The following is a 25442-nucleotide window of genomic DNA, read 5'->3' on the forward strand; positions in this document are numbered from 1 at the left end:
ATAAAATAATAAATCAAGCCTTCTGAAACACGGAGTCAGATCCTCATCTCTTCCCTCATCCAAGAACCCCTGTGAACACGGTCACAATAAACCTCTGATGTTTGTGGATTCATTTTCCTTGCACAGAGAAACCAGCAGCTGGTACCCCCACCAAGGATGCCACAGGCTCTTGACTGGTTCTGACTGTGCCATCCTTGCTGTGTCTGTAGGTGCAGAGCATCATCCGCTCGCAGACCAGCATGGGCATGCGGCACCGGGACCGCTCCACCACCGGCAACACCCTCAAGACCGGCTTCAACTCCGCCCTCACCACCTACTTCTTCGGGGCTGACCTCAAGGGCAAGCTCACCATCTCCCACTTCCTGGACTTCCAGCGCAAGCTGCAGCACGACATTCTCAAACTTGAGGTTTGGAATGGTTGTTTTTGTCCAGGGGAGGGCAGTGCAGCATGGGTTGTGCTTAGGGTGGGTGTGGAAAACGCCAATCGCTTGGGTTTTTTTAATTTTAGAAGTTTAATGATAATAAAATGGTTATAAAATTAGTAATATAATTGGAGTAATAATAATTTGGACAATTAGGATTGAGACAATATGAAACAATAAAAACAAAGAGTTATGAACAGTCCAGGTACCTCTTTCTGGGCAAAATAGGCCCAAAAAAGCCCCACATTAACAGAGGATTAACCCTTAAAAGCAACAGCCTGTTGCATATTCATACACCTCATCCATGATGCATAAATTCCATTCAAACACAGGATTCTGTCTGGGCAGTGTCAGCTTCTGCCTCTGAATCCTGACGGTGTCTTCAGGGCTGAGCCAGGCAGGAAGAACTCGATAATGGAGCAATAAATTCTCTTTCTCTGAGAGATTCAGGTGTCCTGTGGCTGCTACCTCACTGCGAGTCCTTTCTTTATAGAAAAGTATCTAACTACTTAAAATAGTTTCTATTTTAACATTATGTTATAGCCTAAATCTAGATTTAACACACTACTTAATAAAATTAATACAGCATCACTTTCTAAGACAACACATATAATTATCTGAATATTTGTGAAAGGCCAATCATAAAATATGCATTTTTCATGGTGGGGCTTCTGGAGGAGGAGCAAGAGCCTGGGAAGGGTGCAAGGGGAATTTCTACAGTTGTGACTTGCAGATCCAAGCTGTTAAATTCCTGATGAGCATTTCAGTGCCTGTGGCACTCCCCAAGGAACATCTCCAGCATTTGTTGGTGGCTGCTCTTGGTACATCCTGGGTGTGTGTTCCTCTAAAAGCCTGGCTGTTGCCTTGGCTCTGCTGATGGAGATGATTTAAGGGAAAAACAGCAGAGGTTGTGAGTGGCCTGTTGCTGCCTTGCTGAGGAAGGTTGGTCTCAATCCTAATCAGTGAGCTGGGCCCTAAAGGACCAGGATTTATAACATTCCCAAAACTCTTCATTGTCACCATCATATTTGCTGAAAAATCCCTTTGCCAGGATTTCTTCTCCTGTGAAGCTGAGAAGCTCAGAGAAAAGTGAAAGCAATAATTATCTGATTGCTTCTCCTATGTTTTGCTGCTTTAGAATGTGGTTTGGATATTGTTTACCCACAGGTGGTTGTTTCATTGGTTTCATGTGAATTGTTTTAACTTAATGACCAATCACAGCCAGCTGTGTTGGACTCTGAGAAAGAGTCATGAATTTTCATTATCTTTCAGTCTTCTCTCTGTGTCCTTTCTCTATTCTTTAGTATAGTTTAGTATAGTATTCTTTTATATAATATAGTATCATAAAATAATAAATTAGCCTTCTAAGAACATGGAGTCAGATTCCTTCATTCCTCCTCTGTCTGGGGAACCCCAAAAATACTACACTTCATCTCTGCTTTTATCCCTACCTTTTCTGTTTGCTTCATTATCCTGAATGTTTCTGCTGGGAAAGTGTTCATGGCTTGTTTGGATCCTCCTAAATAGGTGGTCTCTGTTATGTGACCTCTGTTGTTCACTGCTGGATGTTTTATGAGAAATATTGTCCATCTCTAGTGAATTTAATCTCCTTTTTAATTTGCATTGCCCTGAGTTTTAACAGCAGCTCCCAGCCTCCTGCTCCTATTCACAAAACCTGAATTTAAGCATCACCCTTTAAAATTTGGTTCTTTTGTATAAAATCAGCAGAAGGACAGCAACAGGGGACTTGTTGGTCTGTCTCAGCTCCCAGGTAGACCTGACTCAGTTGGAAATGGTGCCCATCACTGCATCAGGCTGCAGGGTTCAACCTGGCTTGAGCAAAACCAGGCTTTTATTTGCATTGGAAATCAGGATTTGTGCATAAGAAGATGTCCCCCAGCCTGTCAGGATAACAGAATTCAGAGCTCTGTCTCTTCAGTCTGGTGTATTATTGCTCACATGCTCAGGTTGTGTGATCAGCATTTTCTCAAATTCTGATCAAGTCAGTCATTGCAATTTAAAACTGAATTTATTCCCTTTTCTGTTTGGAATTTACAAATCCAAGTAAGGAACTGACCCAAGGACTGATTATTTTATTTTTGCGGAGGCAATTGCTTGGTTCACTGCCTTCATTTCCTGGCCATTAAAGCAGGTGCTGTGGCCCTGCCTTTGCAGGGGGAATTGGTTGTTCAAGACAATGTTCTTTGTGAACTGGGTCAGCTCCTCAGTGCCTCTGCAAATTGAAAGGAATAAAATACTCTTTAAGGTGAAGAAACATCAGGTGTAACTTGAATGTAAAGGCAAGAGAAGCAGAGATTATTCTATGCTCTGGTTTTCCCCTGTTCACTCCAGGGTGGCCTCTGAGGTGTTCCTGACCCTGTGCTCCCTCCACAGCTCCCCACTCCCCTCATTAAGAAGCAGTGGGGATTGTTCTTTTCAGTTTCATGATACTTGTTCTTCCATTTCCGCTGTGACAATTTAGTTCTTGATGATTTCAGTCAATTGTGCATCTCCTGGCTAATAGTAGTTGCTTTTCTAACAGGTTATTTATAACTGGGGACAATAAAAGATATTTATGTCTGGGTAAGTTATCAAATATCATGAAGGCATCATTACTGACTCCCTGCCAGCACCAGGCTGATACTCATTTCCACTGAAACATGGATGGTTCTGCTCTGCCAAACTGAACTTTTCCTTGAGTTCATGCTACTAAAGCCCTGATTTTCCTGTTCCTGGTTCTCATTGATTTAGGCAAAACTGGCCTATTTCTGTCCCCACATTATGCAATGGGGCTTCTCTCCTCTTCAGCTTTTATCTCTTTTCACCTGATCTCCACCTTTCCTCCTTGCTTCACATTTGATGTGTTTGTTCACACTTAAGGAGCTTTTCCCAGAGTGTCTGGTGGGTTTGTGTTGTTCCTTTGCCAGGGAGTGCCCTGATGCCCTCAGCTGCTGGAAAAGCACAGCAATTCAAGACGAGATTCTCCTGAGAAGAGAGGGGTTTACCCTGACCCATGTAAATCAGGAGAATGTGAGAAGTGGTGCTGTGCTGAACTCTTGTTCCCTCATCTGCTCATCCTCTGCTGGCTCAGTAAAACTGGAGCATGGCCTGAAGCTGGGATGTTGATTTGAAACCCAGTTTTTGTTCATGTTCAGAGCTCTGGGGAGGTCCTTGGGGCAATGCAGGTCTGAAGAATCTCCTGGGGCTGCTGCAGCCCCTGAGTGACCCAGAGTCTCTGTTCCCCAACTGGGATGCTGGCTTTGTCTCATCTGAAAGAAAGCTGCTTTAAGAAAGAACTTTCTTAAAAAGCTTTTTCCCTTCAGCTCAGCATCCAGGCATTTCTGCAGTTCATCCCCTTGAGCTGTTTTCTGCTGACTGAAGGTGGAACAATAGTTTCTGACCATCTGAACGCACTTTATCTTCCTCTTACTGATTTTGGTTCATTTTTTTTTTAAATCAAAATATCCATGCATATTTTTTGCTAGGATTCAGCAGAAGCTCTCACAGAGGAATTAACTCAGACAAAGCCCTGAACGTTTCAGTGTTCCTTATGGCTGAAGTGTTGATAGCAGGTTTAAATAACCATGGCCTGCTGTTTTCTTCTTTTCTGCTTTTATTTCTTTTTTTATGCAAGTATATTTTCCATCATTTTATGAAAACTCAGCAGTCAACTCAGTTGCAGGAAGGGAAGGATGAGGAAAGTAACCACAGCCAGAGGTAGAGGAGAAACTTTTAATACCTTATTTCAACCTTTTGGGGTTTGGCTGCTTGGAGAAAGCTGTGGTCAGTTTTTGGGTTATGGGGTGGCCCTGCTTAGCTAAGGCTGAGCCACAGGAACCAGCCCAGCAAACGGGGCTCCTGGCAAGCTCCTACAGCCAGAACTCCTTTTTCCTGGTGGCTTCCTTTGACAAACAGTGACAAGTTTGTCTGGACAGGCTCTGCAGCTCTCACATGTCCCCTTGGGACAGGTGGTGTTGGGCTCTGTTTTTGGGTTTTGAGTGGAAGATCTCTGTGAGTCTGGAAGATGAATAGGATTTGACATCATTGTTTATGCTATTTCTGCTTGTTAGTGCCTGTCCCAGATATTCCTGTGTCCTTGGAGGACCAGAAGGAGTCCCAGCCAGCCTTTGGGGCTCTCCCAGCCTAAATTTTTTTAGGATTCTGGAAGAGCACCTAGAAGAGATGTGTGAGCCCTTTGTTCTCCTTTTCTTTGTCACTCCTGCAAGGCACCCCAAAACCTGCTGATAGCACTGATTTCATCTCCATATTTTTCCTCTTTCCTAAGGATTAAGGATGCCCCAATGTCCCTCCCAAGCAAAGTAAAATGGGATTCTCTAAGAATATGGCAAAGGTACAAGACATCACTGCTGTCATCTGGAAAATTCCTTATTTTCTGTGTCTGTTCTTTGACAGGTGATGTGGGAGTAACCTCTTTATCCTGGAAATTCCTGTTTTCATGGCCAATGCCAATACAGTTACTGCCTGATTTGGTTTTCATGAAGAAGGGGTGCTGGATGCTCTTCCATCTGCACAAAGCTCATTAGAAAGTCCTCAATCCTTTGGGATCTCAGGCCTGTCTTATAAAATACTCTGGTTTCAGAATTGGGTTTTATGGTAATAACTTAAATATTTCAGTGCCTTTCTGAGTCCCAGTGTTGGAATAGTTAGATTCCAAGTAATCCTGTAGCAGGTATTAAAAACTGCTCTGTTGTTACCAGCTTACTCGAGATTTTTTGGGATTCTGCCCTGGTTTTTATATAGGCTGGCAGAGCAATACAGCTTTTCAGTGATTTGTTAACAGTAACAAAACTTGCAGTAATGAGTCACATATCTTTGTTTCTGCTGCAGTCATTTAGGGAGGAAATGAGTAACTTAAGTAAATGGTTTTGAGTAGCCTGAAAAATGAAGTCTGGCAGTGTCAGATTGGCTGAGCTTGGTAAGGAGGGGCCCAAAACTCAGACTTTTAGAGATCAGTTTGCTGCTGAACTTGCACAAGACATTTTTGTTTGGTTTTAAGTCACTTTTATGACAATCTGTGTCATGATCAGCTGTGTTATTTCTCAGTTCCCTTTACCTGCTGATCCTTTCACTTCAGCCTCAACCTGACCCAGCCCCTGTGGGAACAATGGTGGGGAATGTCATGTTTTCCCTTTTTCCTTATGAATTCTGCCTTTTCAGCAATCCTGTGATGGATTTTGTGTACTTACACAGTTCTGTCAGTTCTGTATCTATATCCTGCATATCTACAACTCCTGCTTTAGTTTAGATTTGCTTTCTCTTCCTTCATGTGATCCTTACATCTGAAAAGCCAAACCAGCACTTGTGGAATTGCTTCTTCAGTAGGGCAATTAATGACAGGTACAAAAGCTGTTTGTGTTCTCTGCTGGCGATTTCCTGGCCTGGCTGCAGGGGAAGGAGAGGAGGATGGGCTGATGGCTAAATACAGAAAGCCTGAAGTGTGCCCAAAGCGTGCCCCATGAGTGCTCTGTTTGTCCCAGAGGATGAGTGATGTGTCAGTGTTGTCAGGCCCTGACTAGATAAAAGGTGTGTTGATAACTAATAACCTTTAAACAGCTCTGGAGGAAAAGAGGATCTGGATATGGAGGCTGTGCCCTCCAGAATTATTTAGTGGAGTCAGAGATGGACAAAGCCATGATGGATTTAGTGCCAAGGAGAGGGGAGTTACCAGGAGACCCTGCAGACCTACAGATTCCTTCTTCTGCATTTCCCTGGTAGGAGTTGAGGGGACAAAGTGAGGCTGATGTCCCTGCCTTTGTTGGATGGCCATGAAAGGGTGCTGGGTGACAGAATTGTGTGACATGCCCAGTTAAAAGTGGGGTCATCCAAGCAGTGTGAATAGTTTCACATCAGGGAGCTCTGCAGTTAAGCAGGCACAGTCCAGCATACACAGATGGAATCTGGGAATTTCTGGGCAGGCAGTGGAAGTGACTTGGACAGCTCAGCCTGGTTTTGACAGCATTCAGAGCTGGCAGCCTGCTTTTGTCTTGGCATGTGAGTGGAAAGGGTCTCATGCAGCTTTCAGGTTGACTGCAGCATCTCAGCTTTGGGGAAAAGCTGCCATTCAGTTCCTGTCCACTGTCAGCCAGAGACCTGCGGAGAATTCAGAGTGGAACATTAGTATGGAAAAAATATCTGAGCCTAGGGATAAGTTATGAGGCCATGGTATGTGCAGCTTAAGGAAGGGCAGAAGGGAGACATAACTGTCTCAGGAAACATGAGGAGTCACCATAAAGGAGTCTGAGGCAAGTCATTTTCATCAATCAGGAACAGCAGAGTAGGTAATGAAATGCCTAAGTGTGCACCAGGGGAAGTTTAGTTGAAATCCAAGGCAGTTGAATTCCAGTCCCTTTTTCCATGGAGCAGGGGGATGCTGGGTGGGGTTTCACTGTCACAGGGGAGTTACCAAAAGCTGGGCTTTGTCCCTCAGTCAGAAGATGCCATAAATGCTGTTCCTAACTGATTCCTCCCTAGTCCCGGTGAGGAAACTTGTGCCAGAGAAATCAAACCCTCCCAGCCTCACTCTGAAAGAGTCTGTGGGGTGGTTCTGGGGGCCTCAGGATTATAAGAGCATACTGAGCAACTGCATGTCAGCTGTAAAATCACAGAATGCCCTGAGTGGGAGGGGACCCACAAGGATCATGGAGCCCTGCCCAGGACACCCCAGCAATCCCACCCTGTCCCTGAGAACATTTTCCAAACACTCCTGGAGCTCTGGCAGCCCTGGGGCAATGCCCATTCCTTGGGAAGCTGTTCAAAGCCTGATCACCCTCTGGGGGAAGAACCTTTGCACAATATCCAGCCTAAACTTGTCCTGCCACAACTTCAGGCTGTTCCCTTGGGTCTGTCACTGGTCACCAAAATATCCAGTGATCCAGCAGTGTGCCAGTGAGGCTGGCAGGGTGTGTGTGGCAGTTCATGTGCTGCAGCTGCTTGTGAGCATGGCTGGGACACAGAGGAGCAGCTGTGGCACCCTCTTGTTTGGGATGGATGCTTCATGGGGCACCCCCCTGGGGAGGGAAGAAGTGCCTTGCTTGTGTTAGAACCAGGTGACTTCAGCCTGGTTGATGCAGTGGCTCTGCAGGGGAAGCTGTGGAGGGTTTTATTGGAATTTCTATTTATTGCATCATTAGCAGCAGTGGAAGGCTTTGCTCTGTACCGAGAGGCTCCTTTGGTTTATGAGGGGTGTGTAAATCCACTGCTGAGCTCCTGCAGTGCAGCAGAGCCTTGTGTGGGACCCCTGCAAATAAAATCCCAGGAGTGCCCTTTGCATTCATTACCTTGCCACAGGAGTGTGTGGAGGTTGGTATCAGAGTCCATAAATTAGGAAATGTGAGTTATTCTGCATAGATGCTCTTTTGATGTGTGCACAACCAAGTTAGCCAACAGCAGGGAGCAGCAAAAGCTGGGGGGCAGAGGCTGGGGATGTCTGTGTGAGCACATTCTTGTAGCAGGTACCTGACCTGTGCCTCCTCCTGCTGCTGGATAAATAAAGACTCAGTCCTCTTGCTCCTTCTCCCCTTCCAGGCTCTGAATTCAGAGCTGTTCTGCAGCTCCTCACCTTGCTGGCTGTGCTTCAGCCCTGCCTTTGCTTCTGCTGATGTAGGAGGAACATGGAAGCAGGACCCTTTTCCCTGCTAGGCTGAATTAAACTCCTGCAAACTTGTTCTTCTTGGAGAATTGAACACCAAGGTCAAGCAGAAAACAATGTGAACTCTTAACAGGCAGTGAGGGAGCTGTATTTCTTAATAAAACTGTGTACAGCAGTTCCATGGAGACTTAGATGTTGGGATTTTTCAGAGTAATGGCTTCACTCGGGTTCTTGCAGCTCTGCTGTCCTGTGTGTTTTCCTGCAGGAGGGTTGGGAGTTTGTTCTGCTTCTGAACTTTCCTTTTATTCAGGGAGCATGCAGGACAGAAAACCTGCTGTGTTCCATGGCACCAGGAGCATTGTCAAGGGCAGGGATGGCAGCGAGGTCTGGAGAGCAGGCATGGGAGGAGATTGCTCAGCTCTTCCCCCTCAGCATCCCTTTAATTTGTCAGACCTTTTTCCTTAGCATTACTGATTCCTTTTCTTCAGGTTTCCTTCCTGTCATTCCCTCACTGCACAGAATTTCAAAACACTGATCTGCTCAGAGCCTGCAGGAAGATCTTTTCATTCATGGGGCTGAAGTTCAGGCGCAGCCATCTTTACATAACCTTCTTTAATTGCTCATTAAAGCAGAACAAGTGGCTGGTGATGGCAATGAATTTTTCCCCCTTGCAGGCAGCAGTGGCTTTCCAAGGTCAATGAAATCTCCAAAGCTTCTCTCCAACATCAGCTCTGCTGGGATTGCACTGCTGCTGACAGATGGACATTTTGAACCTGGCTGCTACATATTCACTTAGGCAGAGGGGAGAAGGTGTGAACAGGGAGAGCATTTGGAAGATTGGATTTTTCTCATGTGAAAATAGCTCCCATTTCCTTCATTTCTTTATTATTTTTTAAGGTAAAAAAGAAGCCATGGTCCAGGCTGGGTTTGGCATTTCCTCCTGCCCATTTTCATTCCTCCTGCTTTGGCAGCTCTGAAGATCTTTAGAGCTGTGTCTTTGGGTGGGTTTTACTGAATAAAGCAATAATTACACCCAGGGGCTCTGTAGGCTGTGTCCAGAGCAGGCTGAGCTTCATCTTGCAAAACCCAGTGCTTTAGATCCATGTCCAGAGAAGAAACCTTTCAGCATAAATTATCCCCCTCTGAAAAATGAGTATTTTAAATCTTCAATCTTCCCAAACAAAAAGCCTTTAGAAACTTTTCCCTTTCTTTTCTTCTGGCAGTAATTCAGTGCCTGTGCAAACACTTCAGCTTACTCACAAATACATTAAATTTTTTTGGATGGACGAGGTTGCTGGGATTTAGGGAGATATATAGTGTTTTCCCCTTTCTTTTTCTTCCTGTCATAGTTGTATATGCAACTTGACAAGAGATCCTGGCAGCCTCCTTCTCCAGAACAGTAAACAGAGCCAGTGCTGCAGTAGTTTGCAGATAAATAATGTATTACAGCCTGTCAAATAAAGCTTTGAGCAAATACCACTTTAAAGGGTCATATATTATGAATCTGAGTATTACCCTACAGATCATTATTTCCCAGACCCTTTTGATTCCTTATGCACAGAGCAGCTCTGGGAACAGGTCACCTTTTCCCACTACCCCTAAACCTGATGGAATTAGTATTAGCTAGATTTCTCCTGTGGATGTTTTTTATTTAACTTGCAGAAAGAAGCTCAGGGATCATCCCTCAACACTTCTCTCCCATCCAAATGTCCTTGAAGATGTATTTCTCTTTGCTGTCTCAATGTGGCAGCATACATTTATTTATTTAAGATCCTTGCTTTGAGGTTGCAGGGAATACATCATCTGTTTGATTGGTTTTTAGGGGAAACCTTCCTAGAAATTTAGGAGCCTGCTAAAATACAGCTGGATATTTAGCTAATGTGAGTGTTTGAAGAGGACAGGGAGTATATCCTTTTGGCATTGCTTTAGGAAAAGTCTGAGTTGTGTTTTCATGGTGCTGGCTCCAGTTACAGCTGGGTGTTTCCCTCCTGCACCGATGGGATTTGGTGGATCCCCGATGCTCTCTGTGCCTGTGCAAGTGCAGGGGCCTAGAGGTTATTTCAGCCATTTTCTTCTGCGGCAAACAAAGCAGGAGACACAAGCCACCAGTGTGTGTCCAGCCCAAAAATGCCAGCTTAGGAAGGAGGGGATAATCAATTTATCCCACTTTTCCATGGGAGGTTTTGCCAGGCACTCGTGGCTGTCTGTGCTGCTGAGCCCTCTCTGGGGCTTTGGTGTCCCCTCCCCAGTGCAGAGCAGGGGCTGCTCTCGTGGGCCCACTGGGGTCTGGTGGCAGCAATCACAAAACACTGCTCCTCCTTTTTGATGCAGTTTTTTAAACTCCCCTTCTCTGAGAGGATATTTGTTGGATTTTTTGACACAGAGATGGGGCAACTGAGAACTCAGAAATAAAACGACCAAGAAATGTTTTTGAAACTTTTATTTTCAGTCTTATGTGAAGAGTAAAACAACAGAGATGTTATGAATCACACCATCCCAATTCAAAGCCAACTATTTTCTAATTACAATACATTATAAACATTTCTTAACCTATCAACTTTTACCACACCATGCTGTAAATACCTTAAAACCAATCATCTAAAATTACCCCTCAGAAGTCCTACTACAATACATCTCTCACAGCTCTACTTCTCCAGAGTATCTAATCTTATTTACAAAACCATCCTTTAAAACTTGTTTCTAGTTCCATTTCTCTCTCAGCAATGTCTGTCCTGTTCCATGACATTTCTAAATCAGCATTTCTTATCTCAAAGTTTACATACAAGTACATACTATGTGAGCCTTCTGTGAAACTTTGAAAATTCTCTACAAATCCATTTCCCACAAATTGTAGCACTGGAGTTTTAGGTAGAATCTTTCCCTATTAGCACTATTGATTAGGACAAATTTCTTGAGGAAGGAGAGTCAGCTGGGAAGGGAAACCTTCCCCTGAGAAGTGTGTGGTACCCAAACTTGGCCTTTTTCTGAGGCCATGGGACATGCTTCATTTCCCACTGGTGAGCCTTGCTGGCAGAAGGAGAAATAAAAGGAAACCAATGTCTGCATCTAGGAACTTGCAGCAGGTTTTATTTCTCCACCAGGATGTTTCTCATGGTGGTGTCTCTCAGTTGCTTTGGGCTGGATGCTCCTCAGAGCCTGGGATTTGATTTCCTGCAGGGGAAGATGGATTGAGTTAGTGGAGGAAAAAAACAATGAAGCAAGGAAGAAAAGATATTATGGGTCTGTTGTTTTATGATGGCTCTTTGTATTGCCTTTCCATAAAGTTGTGCAATTAAGGAGATGTAGAAGCAGGGAAATTGCTTCTTTGTCCTCTGCTCTCCTCATGTGAGAAAGCTTTTCTCTCACAAGGAAGGAGAGTGGTGTTGTTTGAAAAAATCTGGGAATTTCATCTTATAGAGTAGCAGGAATGTGCTCATCCTGTCAGGTTTGGGGGAGTTTGGGGCTATTTAACATGTGCGTAAGGTTATGGGTAATCTTTTAAATAACAAAAAAAAGTCAGGGAGTACCCTGCTGTGTGTTTGGACTGGCTACAGGGACTGGGCCAGCAAAGGTGGTGAAGTCAAGGGCTGCACCCCGTTTCTGCTGCTTTCTTCCCCCCACAGGATTCCAGAATGGTTTGGGTTGGAAAGGACCTAAAGCTCATCTCATTCCACCCCTGCCATGGCAGGGACACCTTCTGCTGTCCCAGGGTGCTCCAAACCCTGTCCAGCCTGGCCTTGGGCACTGCCAGGGATCCAGGGGCAGCCACAGCTGCTCTGGGCACCCTGTGCCAGGGCCTGCCCACCCTCCCAGGGAACAATTCCTAATTCCCAATATCCCATCTAAACCTCCCTTATTTTAGTCTGAAGCCATTCCCTCCTGTCCTGTCCCTCCAGTTCCATAAACACCTCAGATTTCCTTTCACAACACATTGGTTCTGAATGAATATCAAAATTCTTTCAAGCCTTGTTATATTTCAAGCTAATTTCTTCAGCACCTCAGGTGTCCTGGCCTGCAGGAGGAACCCTGGCCAGCATTCTGTCCCCTCTCCTTGCCTGGTGCAGATGCAGAATCCACTGCTGGCACCAAGTGGCTGCCGGTGGAAGCTGCTCCGGAGGTTTTTGGTTTGCTGGCTGATTGTGGGTGTGTGGTTGTGGGTGCTGATTGAGAGGACTCCCTCTCCTCTGTTTGTCCTGGTGGGATGGTGGGAGCAGGAGCTGGATCCCCCTCTGGATAATGCCAGGTGAGCTCTGCTTTGGGCCTGCTTTTCCTTCTTTGAGATCCATAAAGGGAAAAGGCTGTCAGAGGACTTGGTAGCTGTAATAAACCCCAGTGTGCTGTGCCCTGCACCCCCTCCCTGGAGAGTGTGGGGTTATTTCTCCCCCCAGAGAACACAGAAATCACCTGTACAGTATCATCCTGTGCCTGAGGGCAGATCATTGTGATTCCCTGGGAATGGGCACTATTTCTCCTGCTTTTTCGAATACCCAGAGGATTTTAACACTGTTTGTAGGCTGTGTATTGAGTACTGAAAGGAAAATTCCTATAGTTTTTGCACCCTCCTTCATCTCCCAGTGCTGAGTTGTGTTTGGCTAGGAGACATTCCAGAGGGTGGAGGAGCAGGAGGTACCTCTGCTCCCAGGAAAGGGGTGTCAGGGGTACCTGGGGGTTGTCTTTCATCAGGAATCAATAAGTTTCCACTCACAAATCCTTTGGAGCCAATTTCTTTATGGATCAACACCATCTCTGACATAGCAGAAAAAAATAAACAGAATTCCCTCCCTGAAATTAAATGACATGGCCTGCTTATCCCTTCTGTAATTAATTTAAATGCATGTGACAGCAGCTTGGAGGCAAGATTTGAACTTTCTTTATCCCTCACTGTGATGCTGTTGCTTTTGCTCAGTTCAGTGGTGCTTCTGTTGGAATTTGGGAATGGATGTGGACCAGCTCTCACTTCCCAGTCCCTGTCTGGGCTGACCTGGCTGTACGTGACAGTGGGCATCTGAGTGTCGTGGTTTAATGTTAAAAATGTTCATTTTAAAATGAGATAAATAATAAGCAGCATAAATTCCATAATTTCCAGGGGTTTTTTTTATTTCTTGTGAATAGTTGTGTGGTATATCAGTAGAAAAATGAAGATGAAAAGTATTTACATTTTTCCTTCCTGATCTTTTTTGCATCTGGTACTGCAAAACTGACCACAATCTGAAAGTTTAGCTCCAAAAAAGCTGCAAGGAGCTGGTTCTTTATTTCCCCATCTGCAGGGAACTGTGCTTGCTTGTGTTACCCCATGGAGCTGATCTTGAGTGCAGGGCAGGGGGAGAGGGGCTGATGGGCTTTAGACACCAACTTGAGATTTTCTGAGCATAGTCACCACTTAGGAGGTTGAGCTGAGCTATTTGGACACATTTCCTAGCCTTTAATTAAAGATTCTACCTAAAGCTCTGCTAAAACCTGGGGTATTTTAAGGCTGTTGGTAGAAAAATGCTGATTTGTGTCTTTGGGGATGAAATTAGGAATATTACAGCAGAAGAAAGCTTCACAAGCAGCACTGATGGAAAATTTTTGAGTCTCAGGGGCATTTTCTTTGCATTCTTCAGGCATGGCAGAAACTACTACTTCTGCTTTTTAATGAAGAACATTTCCAAAAATGAGTTCTCCCTCTCCTTTCCCCAGCACAGGAGAGGCCCACCTTTTGCATGATGAGTGAGCCCCAAAGCCTGTATAGATGACAGTAAAAATTACCATTTTCCCCCAAAACTGTGTGGGCCACTCAGGTGAAAGCACAAGGGGCTGAGGAGCAGAGAATTTCTCCATTTGGGATCTGCCTCCTGCCAGAGTCACCCATACAAATCCCTCCAGCCCTGGTGCTCCACTTACCAGGCATTCCTTGGTTTCCCGCTGGGAAAAGCAGCCAAAGTCTGGTTGATGTGGTAATAATTAAAAATTCATTAGCACTGAAGAGCAGCTGAGGCTGGAATGGTCAGCTCAGCAGGCAGCAGAATGTCAGTCACTGGTACCAAGTTGTTCCCCATGAGTTTAAAAATTCATTTTGTTGTTAAATGTCATCTTCTGCCTTGTGATCAGCTGGAGTGTTGGTCTTGTGTTTCCTGGTAAATTTGGAGGGACATAATCTGTCCCAAGCGCTGAGATCTGTGAAGCTGGTTGAAATCTGATGTTGATGCTGGTGGATTCACAGAGATGGGAGAAGAGAAAAGGATGAAATTCTCATTATTCAGAGGTGGGCTCCCAGCCAGCACCTTCCCAGGCTGCGGAAAGGCTTTTCCCTCCTCCCCTGCAGTGCAAGCCAGGAGACAAACCGCTGCAGGAGAGATGGATGAGTGGAGAAAACCTTCTCTGCCCTTCCCAAAAGGGCTTTTTGGAAGTTCTGCAGGGGCCTCACAGCAGCATTTGTAAGAGTCAGGGATGGAAGGGGCTGAGGATGAGAACTTGGGGAAGGTGAAGTCTGGAGATATCCATGAACCTTCCCTTGCTGGGACACTGGCCTTGAAGCAGAGAAGAGTAAAATTAGACCTTTGCAGGACTTCTCTTTGGTTTATTAACCACTGTCCCTGTTTAGAGCAGCCACTCATCAGCCCAGTCCTGTAGGATAAAGCTGGGAGGGTTTTCTGAGTTCTTTTTTCTTCCTTTTTTCTTCTTGCTTTTCCCTGGGGATTTTTTCTTTGCTGCTTACAGCTGCACATTCTCTGTTTCTTCAGGGAGGTCCTGACCTCAACAGGTGTCCTCACACTGGGGCACCATTAAATGTTGGTTTTTGAGGGTTTGTTTTGGTTTTGGGGGGTTTTTTTACTTTTGTTAAGGTTGGGATTGAAGTGCTTGAGATAATAGTTTGTATTTAGATTAACATGTTTATTATTTTTATTTATATTAAAAGTTGTGAGTTTTATAGTATTTTATTAAAGTTATAAAATACTTAAATTTTATATAAGGTTTTTTTAAGGTTAAACTATTTAATTAAGAAATTACACTGAAATTATTTTTACTTTTGATTTAATAACTAATTACTTGAAGTCCGCAATGTGGAAATTTTTTTGTTTAATTATAAAACTAACAACATTTTATAATACTTTAATTAATATTTTAATATTTAAAAATACTTAAATTTATGAAGAAGAAGGAGAAGAAAAACATTTAGCTACTGTCTTAAAACATTTATTTTGTCTCATATATTGTTATATTTTAAAATTCTAAACTCTTGTTTTCTACTCTGTGATATTACACACTTCTAATTAAACTACACACTGATAATCTTAGTGCTATCAATCAATTTTGGGAGCTTTCTCTCAGGTCAAATGAAAACTCACCTGAAAGGTGGCTGTGCTCAGGTGGGGTTGAGCTTTCTCCAGGCAGCACTGACAGAGCCAGAGGACACAGACTCAAGCTGTGCCAAGGGAAATATGGGTTGGATATTAGGAAAAGGTTTTTTTACATAAAGAGTGATAAAGAACTGGAATGCCCTGCCCGGGGAGGTGGTGGAGTCACCATCCCTGGGTGTGTTTAACAAAGCCTGGATGTGGCACTGGGTGCCAGGGTTTAGTTGGGGTGTTGGGGCTGGGTTGGACTGGATGATCTTGGAGGTCTCTTGCAGCCTTGTGACTCTGTGAATTCTGAGAGATGCAGTGTTCTCTTGGGGGTTAGACTCTTAGTACAGAAAGTCTAAAATTCTCAGCATCCAGGACTCCAGCAGAGGCTTCTCCCAAGAGCTGTCCAAGGAATTGCACAGAGGGTGAATGTAGAGAGACAATCCTGGGGAAAGCAGATGCTGGAACCCATCAGCACTTCTCCCTCCCCAGAGTTTCCTGCAATGTTAATCCTTTATGGTGCCTTTTCTATGCCTCCCAGCTGAGGTGGAGCTTTGTGCTGCTCCTGGTTTTCACCTCCCTGTCCCTTCCCTGGCAGTTCGAGCGGCACGACCCGGTGGAGGGGCGGATCACGGAGCGGCAGTTCGGGAGCATGCTGCTGGCCTACAGCGGGGTGCAGTCCAAGAAGCTCACTGTCATGCTCAAGCAGCTCAAGAAGCACTTCCAGGATGGAGAGGTCAGTGGCATTCATGGAAAATTTGGGAAAATTTCTCACTGAGAAATGAGTTAAGCAATCCCCGTCCTCTTTGTAAAAGCGTCCGCTCCGTGTTGAGCTGTGGGAGAGAGGGAAGAGCTGGGAGTGCAGTGGTTGGTGTCCAGTGCAGGCTGTAGGTTTGTTCCTTATGAAAATAGATGCTGTAATTTTAAAAATTCAATTTGCTGAATGGCAGCCTGGGTCTGGAGCCAGGACAAACACTGAAGCCGTGCTCCCAGTTCCTGGCTCGACCTTGGATTCGTTAGCTGCTGTGAGCAGGCTGTTTATTATTTAGTTATTAACTTCTGGGAAAAATTACTCACAATTTAGTGAGGAGTAAGTTTGCAGACCCTACACTCATTAATTCAGGGAGAGTCCTTGGAATAAGATATCCATACCACAAGATGTGCTTTATCAGGTAAGGCAAGTATGGGCTGAGAAATTATTGAGCATTAGAATTTTACATCTGCCCCTGTAATGGATGTTCTTTTATTAAGCCAGAATGTTCTTTTATTAACTGGGATATAAACAAGCAATTCATCAAGCGAGAATGAATGGAAAGTCTTTGGCTGGCTGTTTTAGAGCTGCTTTCTTCTGACTTCAGAACTAGAGTTTATTTCTTAACTGGTTTAGGTGCCAAGTGTGTTATAAAACACAAGTTCTGACCAGGGTCTGCAGCTCTTTTTGTTCCTGAATGGGATTCCTACATTACCAGGAATAATTTGATTTCTCCAGAAAAAAGTGCTTAAATGCAATGTGTGTCTAATAGAAAAATATCAGTTCTGCTTTTGAAGTTTGCAAATTGTTGATTTTTTTGCTGTGATTTTTGGGTTTATATACATATGTGTGTGTGTGTGTGTCTGTAGATATTACTGAACAGTAGCCGGCTGTGTGAGAAAAGAGGCAAATGAATTTATTTTGGAAGGTTTCCTACAGCAGATGTTTTCTTCCTTTCATGTGTAAGCCAAGACTCTGACATCTGTGCTAGAGGAAGAACTTCTTGTTCTTACCTTATTCCTCATCCCCAAATCAGCCAGATTGTCTTTCTATTTACAGCCAGCCAGATTCAGAGCAAATCTTTATCTTCCTTTATTCCAAGGACTTTCAAGGAGAGAAAATGAGCAATAGGACAAAAAAAAAAAACACTTTTAAGGAACAGAAGTGGTGAAAAATTCATGATTGCTTACACTGGTGAGGGTGAAATGCCCAGAAAATGTCCCAAACTCACCCAGCAAGGCTTTCCCTTGGAAGTACAGTTCTTTTGAGAGAGCTTTCTTATGGAATCTGCCAAACCTTGTCTTCTTTGTCTGGTGCAATTACCTTGACTGCACAAGGCAGCCCTGGCAGCCTCCAAAACAATAAAACTCTGGGTTTAATCTAATCTTTAGCTGTTTTCCAAGGCTGTTATTCTTCATTCCTGCTTTTGAGAGTGACAAGTTTTCTTCTATTAACTGCTAATCTGCTTTCATTATTTTTTTTCCTTGTGGAAAAATCCCATCTTACCCTGGGTAGGTGAACTTTGCCTATTCAGCAGAGCTGCCACTCTCTGTTTTGTCTGACATTGCTTATGAGTGTCCTCCCCAGGCTGCACTCACACAGCTGCTTTTCTCCTGGTAAGAAGGACCCGAGCCATCAGCAATATTCACAAGCAATGTATTACTTGGTTTATGCCCCCCTAAGTGCTGGGAAACCAAGCTATCTCTTCAGAAATCAGTGATTCATGTCATCTCCCACATGGGCTTCAAGGGCTGCCTGGGGTTTTGGCAGGGGTGGCAGTGAGCTGGAATTCCTGGCTGGACCTGGGTTCCCAGGTGAAAAGCCCTCATTTGAGCTGTTGTGTTACAAGCAGGTAAGTGCTTCTGGACCTTCCCTGTTTATGTTTTGTGAGGATTACTTGGGTGATGAAGGGATTCAGCTGATTATGAATTAACAGCTGGAGCTACAAATGCCTTGAAAGATATGATCATTCATCTGTTAGCTTGCCTGAGGCCGTCCCAGTCTCTGATTTTTATTTTATTTTGGTATCTGGAACAGAGATAGCATTGATGCCAGCCCCACCTATAGGATTCCTCAAAAAATACGAAATTTCATAACACTGGTGGTATTCTTGCTACAGAGATTCAGTTATTTTGTCCACATGAAAGCCATGATTTGTAGGATACACTTGTGTCACTGGTTTTGTGTTTTCAGCTGGTGAAAGGGTCACAAAGGCCAGGTTGGGTGGGGCTGGGAGCATCCTGGGGTAGTGGGAGGTGTCCCTGCCCATGGGACACCATGGAATGAGATGAGCTTTGAGGTCCCTTCGCACCCAAACCATTGCAGGATTCCAAACTGGGCTCCATTCTGCACAGACAGCAGTGCAGTGCTGCTTGGCCTTGGCAAATGCCATTTTGGGAATCCCAGGAAATACAAGGTTTATGGCTCTTTGCTCATAACACTGCAACCCCCAGAGGTCCCAGACAGAGCAGGCAGATCACAGCACAAGATCACTTCTGCTGGCCTGGAAGGGCCACACTCCTCGTGGTTCCTCCAGGCTTTCCACTCTCCCAGTGCCCTGCTCTGGCAGGGAGACATCATGGTAATTGCAAAGATGTTTTCTCTTGTAGAACCATTGCACAAAACAGAGGGATCTTTGCACTGCTTCCTGCAGAAGCACCTGATTTATTGGATTATTTTCTCCCTAGGACAGTATTTAATTTAATTCTGCTGTGCATCCTCGTGTTCCCCTCAGGAAGAGGAGCAGGCAGACATTCAAGGAAAGCTCCCTGCAGAGTCACCAGGGATTTCTCTCCTCAGTCAGCTCTGTTGTCCACATGTGCTCTCCCATTTTGCCATCTCATCCTTTTTGGCCCAGATCCATGAGTCCAGGGCTGACAAAGCTGCTGTTGCATGTATCAGTGCACACACAGATCATCACTGCAGGGCCACATACTCCCTTACAGCAAAGATAGGAACAAGCTGCAAATGTTTGTATGGAAAGACCTTAAAAATGTTCTTTTTCTTTCAAAAGATTGGTGGCTTCTTCCCTGATTAGAAGTTGTTTGAGCAGAGTTACAGCAGATTGTGTAAATTTACATTTGACAGTACCCGCTGAACACATCCAGGTCCTGGAGCTGGGCTGTGTTCTGCAGTTTGGATTTTTAATATCTTGCTCTATTAATCTGTCATGCCAGGCAGGATAGGAGGAGCCTGAAGCTGAACTCTTGACAAGCTGATTTATGTGTCCCAGAGAGGGAGTCTGAGTGGTTATTACTGTGGTGATGATTCACCTCCTCCTTGGCTCCCTGCCGTGGCTCTGCTGGAGTTGGAGGCTCCAGCTCCTGTCCCACTGATGCCTCAGGTTTAGCTTTTATATTTCAGACTCTGTGCTGCTTTAGTGTGTGGGTCTGAGCTTCACATTAAGGGATGGTGAGCTCTGTGAACAGAGCAGGGAGACAAAACAATTCCTGCTCCAGCTGGGGACCAAGGACAAATGATCCAAATCTCAGGCCCAGGAGCACAAACAGTGCAGGCTGGAGAGGGAAAAACAAGCAGGATGGGACTGGATGGGCTAAAGCTGGAACTGGACAATGAACTGCAAGATGCAAAAGGAGCAGAGCTGATAAAAGTGAGAGACCTCATGACCAGTTGTGCATTTTGTGCCCATTTGGGTTCACCTTGGGTGCAGCCCTGGCTGGGCTCTTGTGCTGCCCAAGGTGGATCCATGGAGCCTGTTAATAAATCCCTGCTTTATTCTTTAGCTCTGTCTGGCCTCTGTTCTAGCTCAGCCTTCCCAAGGCATCCCCAGCAGTGCTGTGGTGGTGCTGCAGCTGCACAGGGTGATAAAATCAGTGTAACCAGGTGGGGTTCAGAGCTGTGCTCAGCAGCAGTTCTTTCCTGGGGGTCTCAGGATGTATTTCCATGGCTATCCCAGAGTGTGGCTCTCACTGAGCACCTGGCCCAGGTACATGGAGCAGGCAGGGATCCTGCCTCCAGCAGCAAAGCAAACTGGGACACTTCTGTGCTTCAGTGTCACCTTCTGCCACACTGGGTAGGACCTGGATTCCCCTAGGGACTCCTGGATCTCCTGGGAGAGGCCTTACAGTCTATGGGCTTGTTGAGTTTTTATCTTTTTTTGTTGTTAGGGTTGGGATTAAATGTGTGAGATGGTATTTCTTGTTTGGATTCAGATGTTTATTAGTTCTTATCTGTATTACAGTCTCATAAACTCTGAGTTCTACAGCACTTTACTAAAAAATTACAAAGTGGAGATGTATCTCTCTCTACAAGGTCTTTTAAAGATAAACTGTTTAATTAAGAAATGGCACTTAAATTATTTTTACTTTTAACTCAATAACTAACTACTTGTGACTTGCAATGTGGACTTTTTTATCCAACTGCACAACATTATTTAAACTCATGAAGAAGGTGAAGAAAGAAGAAGGACTAGCTTCTGCTCTAAAACTTTTATGTTGCTTTATATATACTACTGTATTTTAAAATCTTAAACTCTTAAGTTTTTTACTACGTGATATTACACACTTTTATTCAAACTACACACCTATAATCTTAGTTTTATTATTGAATTTTGGAAGCCTTTTCTATGGCTTCAGGTTAAATGTAATGTTTTCTTGGGGGTCAGTGTCTGTCAGCACAGAAAGTCTGAAATTCTCAATAACCAGGAAAGGTTACTGAGAATATCAATATATCAAAATATCAAATCAAAATATCAAACATGGACTGTTTGATATTGCCATTGCAAGTGTGCAGGCTTCAAATGAATTTATCAATTCCCCTGTTTGCAGTGGTCTCCTGCATCTGAGGTCTGCTCACCTGGGAAATGGTTTTCAGTTCCTTCCCTTTGTGGGACTGGTGGGGCCAGGAGGGGAACAGAAGTACAGATCACAGCCCAAACATCCAAACTGCCAAGGCTGAGTTTTTGCAGCGTGCAGATGAATTCTGCACTTCTGGCTGCAGCTTTGGGCCAGTGAGTCACTGTGTCGTTTCCAGGAGTGCCCATGATCTCTGTCCCATCACCATGTGAGTGTCTTTTTTCTGTCCTAGGGGCTGACTTTTGAGGAGGTGGAGAACTTCTTCACCTTTCTGAAGAACATCAATGATGTGGACACAGCTTTGAGCTTCTACCACATGGCTGGAGCTTCTCTTGATAAAGGTACTGGAACCTGTGGGGTGTTCAGGTGCTGAAAGCCTGAGGGAGCACAACTCATACTGTGGCTTTGGAGCTGCAAGGTGTCAGACAAGGCCAGGCTGACAGGTTAAAATGTAGCCAAATTGCAGTTCCTCCCTGTAATGGGGTGCTTGGCTCACTACATCCATGGATAAAGAGGGATTTCAGGTTTTACACTCCCACAGTTTTAGATGGAGGGAGAAGCAAGGCTGGCACGTGTAGCCTGAATGGATGAGGAAGCAAAGATTTCATGGTGGTACCTTGAGAGGGACCTTTCTGCTGTGTGCAGAGGCAAGGTGGCCTAATGAGTGTGCCACAGGCTGTGGTCCCAGATCCCAGAGACACCACTGTTTCCTCTTCATCCCCATCTTCTGAAGTGGCCTTTTTTCCTCCTTATACAAAGGATTCATAAATGAGTGTGAAAGAATTCTTGCAGAGTCGTCTTCTGTGCAGGTCTCTGATCCCATGGCAGAGGCACAGCAGCAGTGGGCTGGAGGTAGGAACTGCTCAACCCTTGGTTTGTTCCAGCTTTGCTCACAAATCCTAGACTTTGCCTAGAAATAAGGGCTGGGTGCTGCATTTCTGATTGGGCCAAGCAGTGGCAAACACTTGCAGAGCTCCTGGGAGTGCTGGAGGGAAAGAGGGGGAGACTGGAACACCACTGAGGTCCCAGACTGGGCATTAAAGTCTGTCCAGAGACGCAATTTCAGATAACCCACAGTCCAGAGAAGTGGACTGAACAAACCTCAGAGCTGGTGTTTCCTGGGGACCCTGCTAATAGTGTGGTTTATTGATCAGCCCAATCCATATCCTTCTCCTTCTCATCATGTTTCCTTTTCTCAGCTGCTCTGTCTCAGGTTTGTTCTTAGATCTGACACACTGATTTTTAAAAAAGGCAAAAAATCCCCCAAATATATTTCAAACCAAGTCCCACCCTGCTGCCAGGGTCTGTCACAAGTGCTTTGGTCTTTGGGTTTTTTTAAGAGGGAATTTTTTTAACAGACTGAGGATATAAAATAAAGATGGCAAACTCATTAAAAGAGTTTTAGGCTAAGTGGAAACTCTTGTCTGCTACAAAGTTAAAGCTGATTCATGTAGGCAGCTGCAGAATTAAACATTTTAGAAGCCAGCTATTCCAACTGCTGCTGTTGGGGGAATATTAAGGCATTAATAGGTTTGGGGGCAGTGGAATTACAGAGGGAAACAAATGTGTCACATCTCTTCTTGTGTGTGTCAGCAGCCCTTCTCATCTTGAATTTTTTGGGGGAAATCATCTGTATCTTTGGTTTAGAACATCATTACCTTAGGACTTAAAAGAACCTGATAGGATTTCCTTCATTTAAAAGTAAAATACCAAGTCTGGGCGTGCTGCTGCTGCTCTGAGCCCTTTCTGCAGCATCCCAGGGGAGGTGATAGCCCAGCAAATCAAATTTACTCAGTGCCTACAGGAAATTAGCATTTGTCCTGTCATGGAGTATACATTTTCACAGAATTTAGGTCTGTGTGCAGTTGGTAAATCAGTGTGATTGCTTTTTAATTATGTGTCATTAATGAGCTTGTGCAGCCACTGAGCTGGGAATGCTTGGCTGGGCTAAGGGAACCTTCCTTAGGCAGGGATCAGATTTAAATAAACCATAAATGGGGTGAGCCCTCCCAAAAGCGAAGCTTTCACGAGGTTGCTGGTTACAAACTAACAAAGTAAAAATTACACTGGCATGGGGACTAGGAAGAGGTTGGTATGTGTAATAATTTGCTGTTAACAATGCAGCAAACATTATTATGATTTTAAAAGGGCTGTTTAAAATTTCAGAGGGGAAAAAATGGCTGCTACCAAACAGCCAGAGCCTGACAGCCTGCTTTCTGTGCTGAATTAACATCTCTTCTTCTTCTAAAAAGGATCATAAACCTGTATTTTAATGACCCATTTAAAAACACACAGATTATTTGTTAGCCCATCTTTCATTTTCCCAGCAACATAATAGCTGTCATTCTCCTAAATCACAAGCATTCCTTAGGAGACTTCCCCAGCCTGGGCTCACAGCTGGAAGCAGGACAGGAACTGAATTTGATGCTTATTCCCCTTTTAGGAGAGTGTGAATTGCACTTTTCCTGGCACTGTGTGCAGCCAGGCTTTCCAAGCAGCCCTGCTGCCAGCAGGGAGCTGTGGGATAACTCCTGTGGGGTTTGGGGCAAGGCATGGATGGGCCAAAGCACAGGGAGAAGCTGATCCCACTGATCCATGGCTTGGAGCAGGGCTGGAGCCCCAGAGAGGTTCATGGAAAATCATTTTGTTAGAATAATGCTGCTTGAAACGGCTGCAGAGTGGACAGGGAGTCAGGAAGTCTGAAATTCTCAGTAACCAGGTTGAGGTGAGCTGGGGTGCAGCCATGGAATTGCTGCTTGCTTTGCCTTGGAGAGGGATGGGAGAAACCAGCCCTCCTGGAAGCACAGCTTGGGGTGCTCCTGTGCAGGAATGGCAGTGCTGGGAGGGGGCTCTGGGACCCTGGTGTCCAACAGGATCCCCTGCACTCAGGTTTGGGGTGTCTCCAAGCAATCTCCTTTCTTTCCACGTGTCTGGCTCTGGATATTGCACCAACAGCTCTGCTCTGGTCTGGGAGCTCTGCCTTTTTCTTTTTTATTCTCCCTGATCTCTGTGACTTTCTGTCATGCTGCCTTTGATGTGAAAACAGCTTCTGCTCTGCTGCAGGGCTGCAGCTTGAGAAGAGCAAGGAGGATGTGCTGTGCACACAGGATTGCACAAGGCTTACCCATCTCTTTCTGGATGGGTGTTCCAGCACATACTCATGCAAATGATTTGGAAAAAGTTAATAGATTTTGGGAGCTATGCTGCCAGTGATAGCATTCAACATTTCCACCTGGGAGCCCTGAAATGAAATGTATGCATCCACGTGAGGCTGATTTCTGGGAGCCCAAACCACATGTGTGTCCTGCCTTTCCATCCTGGAATGCCCAGGGCAGGAGCTCTGCTCCCATCCCCCCAGGGCCATTTGGAAAACAAAGCAGCAGCCCAGCTGTCCATTCTTTTGGCCACATGTGTGATTAATCCCAAGCTGGAAGGAAAAGTGAAGTTTGCCATCTGCTGAGGCCCTGGCCTGGAGCAGCACTCAGTGAGGCATTGCTCACAGTGCACTTCTGGGAATCAGAGTGGAAAAAAAGGATAACTGTGTCAGACCCTAAATTTGCATAAAATCACTCAGATGGCTCATTAAAGGAACCAGTGGGAGATACCAATGCATGAAATTTTAGAAGCTTTTCAAGATAGAAATGTGGAACTCATTTTTGATGATGTGAAATCCAGGAGAATTTCTATCCCAGAACTCCAAACCATCACAGGCTTTAAGAGATGTTCCCCAGACAGCACCTATTCCATTTCATGGTAAAGAAATTATTCCAGCAGGTTTGCTTCGATTTTATTTGCCTTCCTGAGCTGCCTTGTGGTCTGGAGCATGTGTGAGGATGTGAAAGCAGAGACTCTTTCCCTCCTCCTTTTGATTCCTTAAAAACCAGCACAGCACAGTCCTGCAGCCCCTGTGGAGTCATTCCGGCATCAAGCAGGAACGATGGGATGGAGCTGACACTTGTGCACTTGGATCAATAAGAGAGGAAGCAAGAACTGCTGGCCATGAGTGCAAATTCCAGCTGGGAAAACTGTGGCTGTGAAAAACAAACAGGAGGGGAGGGATCAAGAGAAAAACAAACAGGAGGGGAGGGATCAGGAGACTCCCTGCAGAGATGGAAGGAGTGGGGAAAATCTCAGCAGAAAAGCATAACTTATAATTAAAGGAATTAGGACAAGGGGCAATGGTTTTAAATTGAAAGGCAGATTTTGATTTGGTGTTAGGGAGAAATTGTTCCCTGGCAGGGTGGGCAGGCCCTGGCACAGGGTGCCCAGAGCAGCTGGGGCTGCCCCAGATCCCTGGCAGTGCCCAAGGCCAGGCTGGATGGAGCTTGGAGCAGCCTGGGACAGTGGAAGGTGTCCCTGCCATGGCAGGGGTGACACTGGATGTGCTCTAAGGCCCCTTCCAACCCAAACCATTCTGGAATTCTGTGATGAAGAAATCATTCTAATTTTTTTTTTTTACATGTAAGGCTACAGCCATAGGGTACCTAGGACTCCAGGAGAGGAGGATGGCATCAAGGTGAA

At 45.0% G+C, this 25442-nt stretch overlaps 1 protein-coding gene across 2 annotated transcripts in view; it reads left to right on the forward strand.

Moving 5' to 3' along the window:
- The window catches only part of MICU1 (mitochondrial calcium uptake 1), a 214249-nt gene that overhangs the window by 63765 nt on the left and 125042 nt on the right, over positions 1-25442 (forward strand). For both annotated transcript variants that reach the window (XR_008483830.1, XM_054288300.1), the window contains exons 9-11: positions 210-407; positions 15955-16092; positions 21154-21262. Coding sequence is in view for 1 of the 2 variants with exons in the window: in XM_054288300.1 (XP_054144275.1) it covers positions 210-407; positions 15955-16092; positions 21154-21262 (445 nt within the window). In the remaining variant the exon portion in view is untranslated. The remainder of the gene's footprint in view (positions 1-209; positions 408-15954; positions 16093-21153; positions 21263-25442) is intronic.

The sequence above is a fragment of the Melozone crissalis genome, unplaced genomic scaffold, assembly GCF_028551555.1.
Source record: "Melozone crissalis strain CALT ecotype California unplaced genomic scaffold, PUWL_Pcris_2 ptg000062l_1, whole genome shotgun sequence".
In the NCBI taxonomy this organism is placed as follows: Eukaryota; Metazoa; Chordata; class Aves; order Passeriformes; family Passerellidae; genus Melozone; species Melozone crissalis.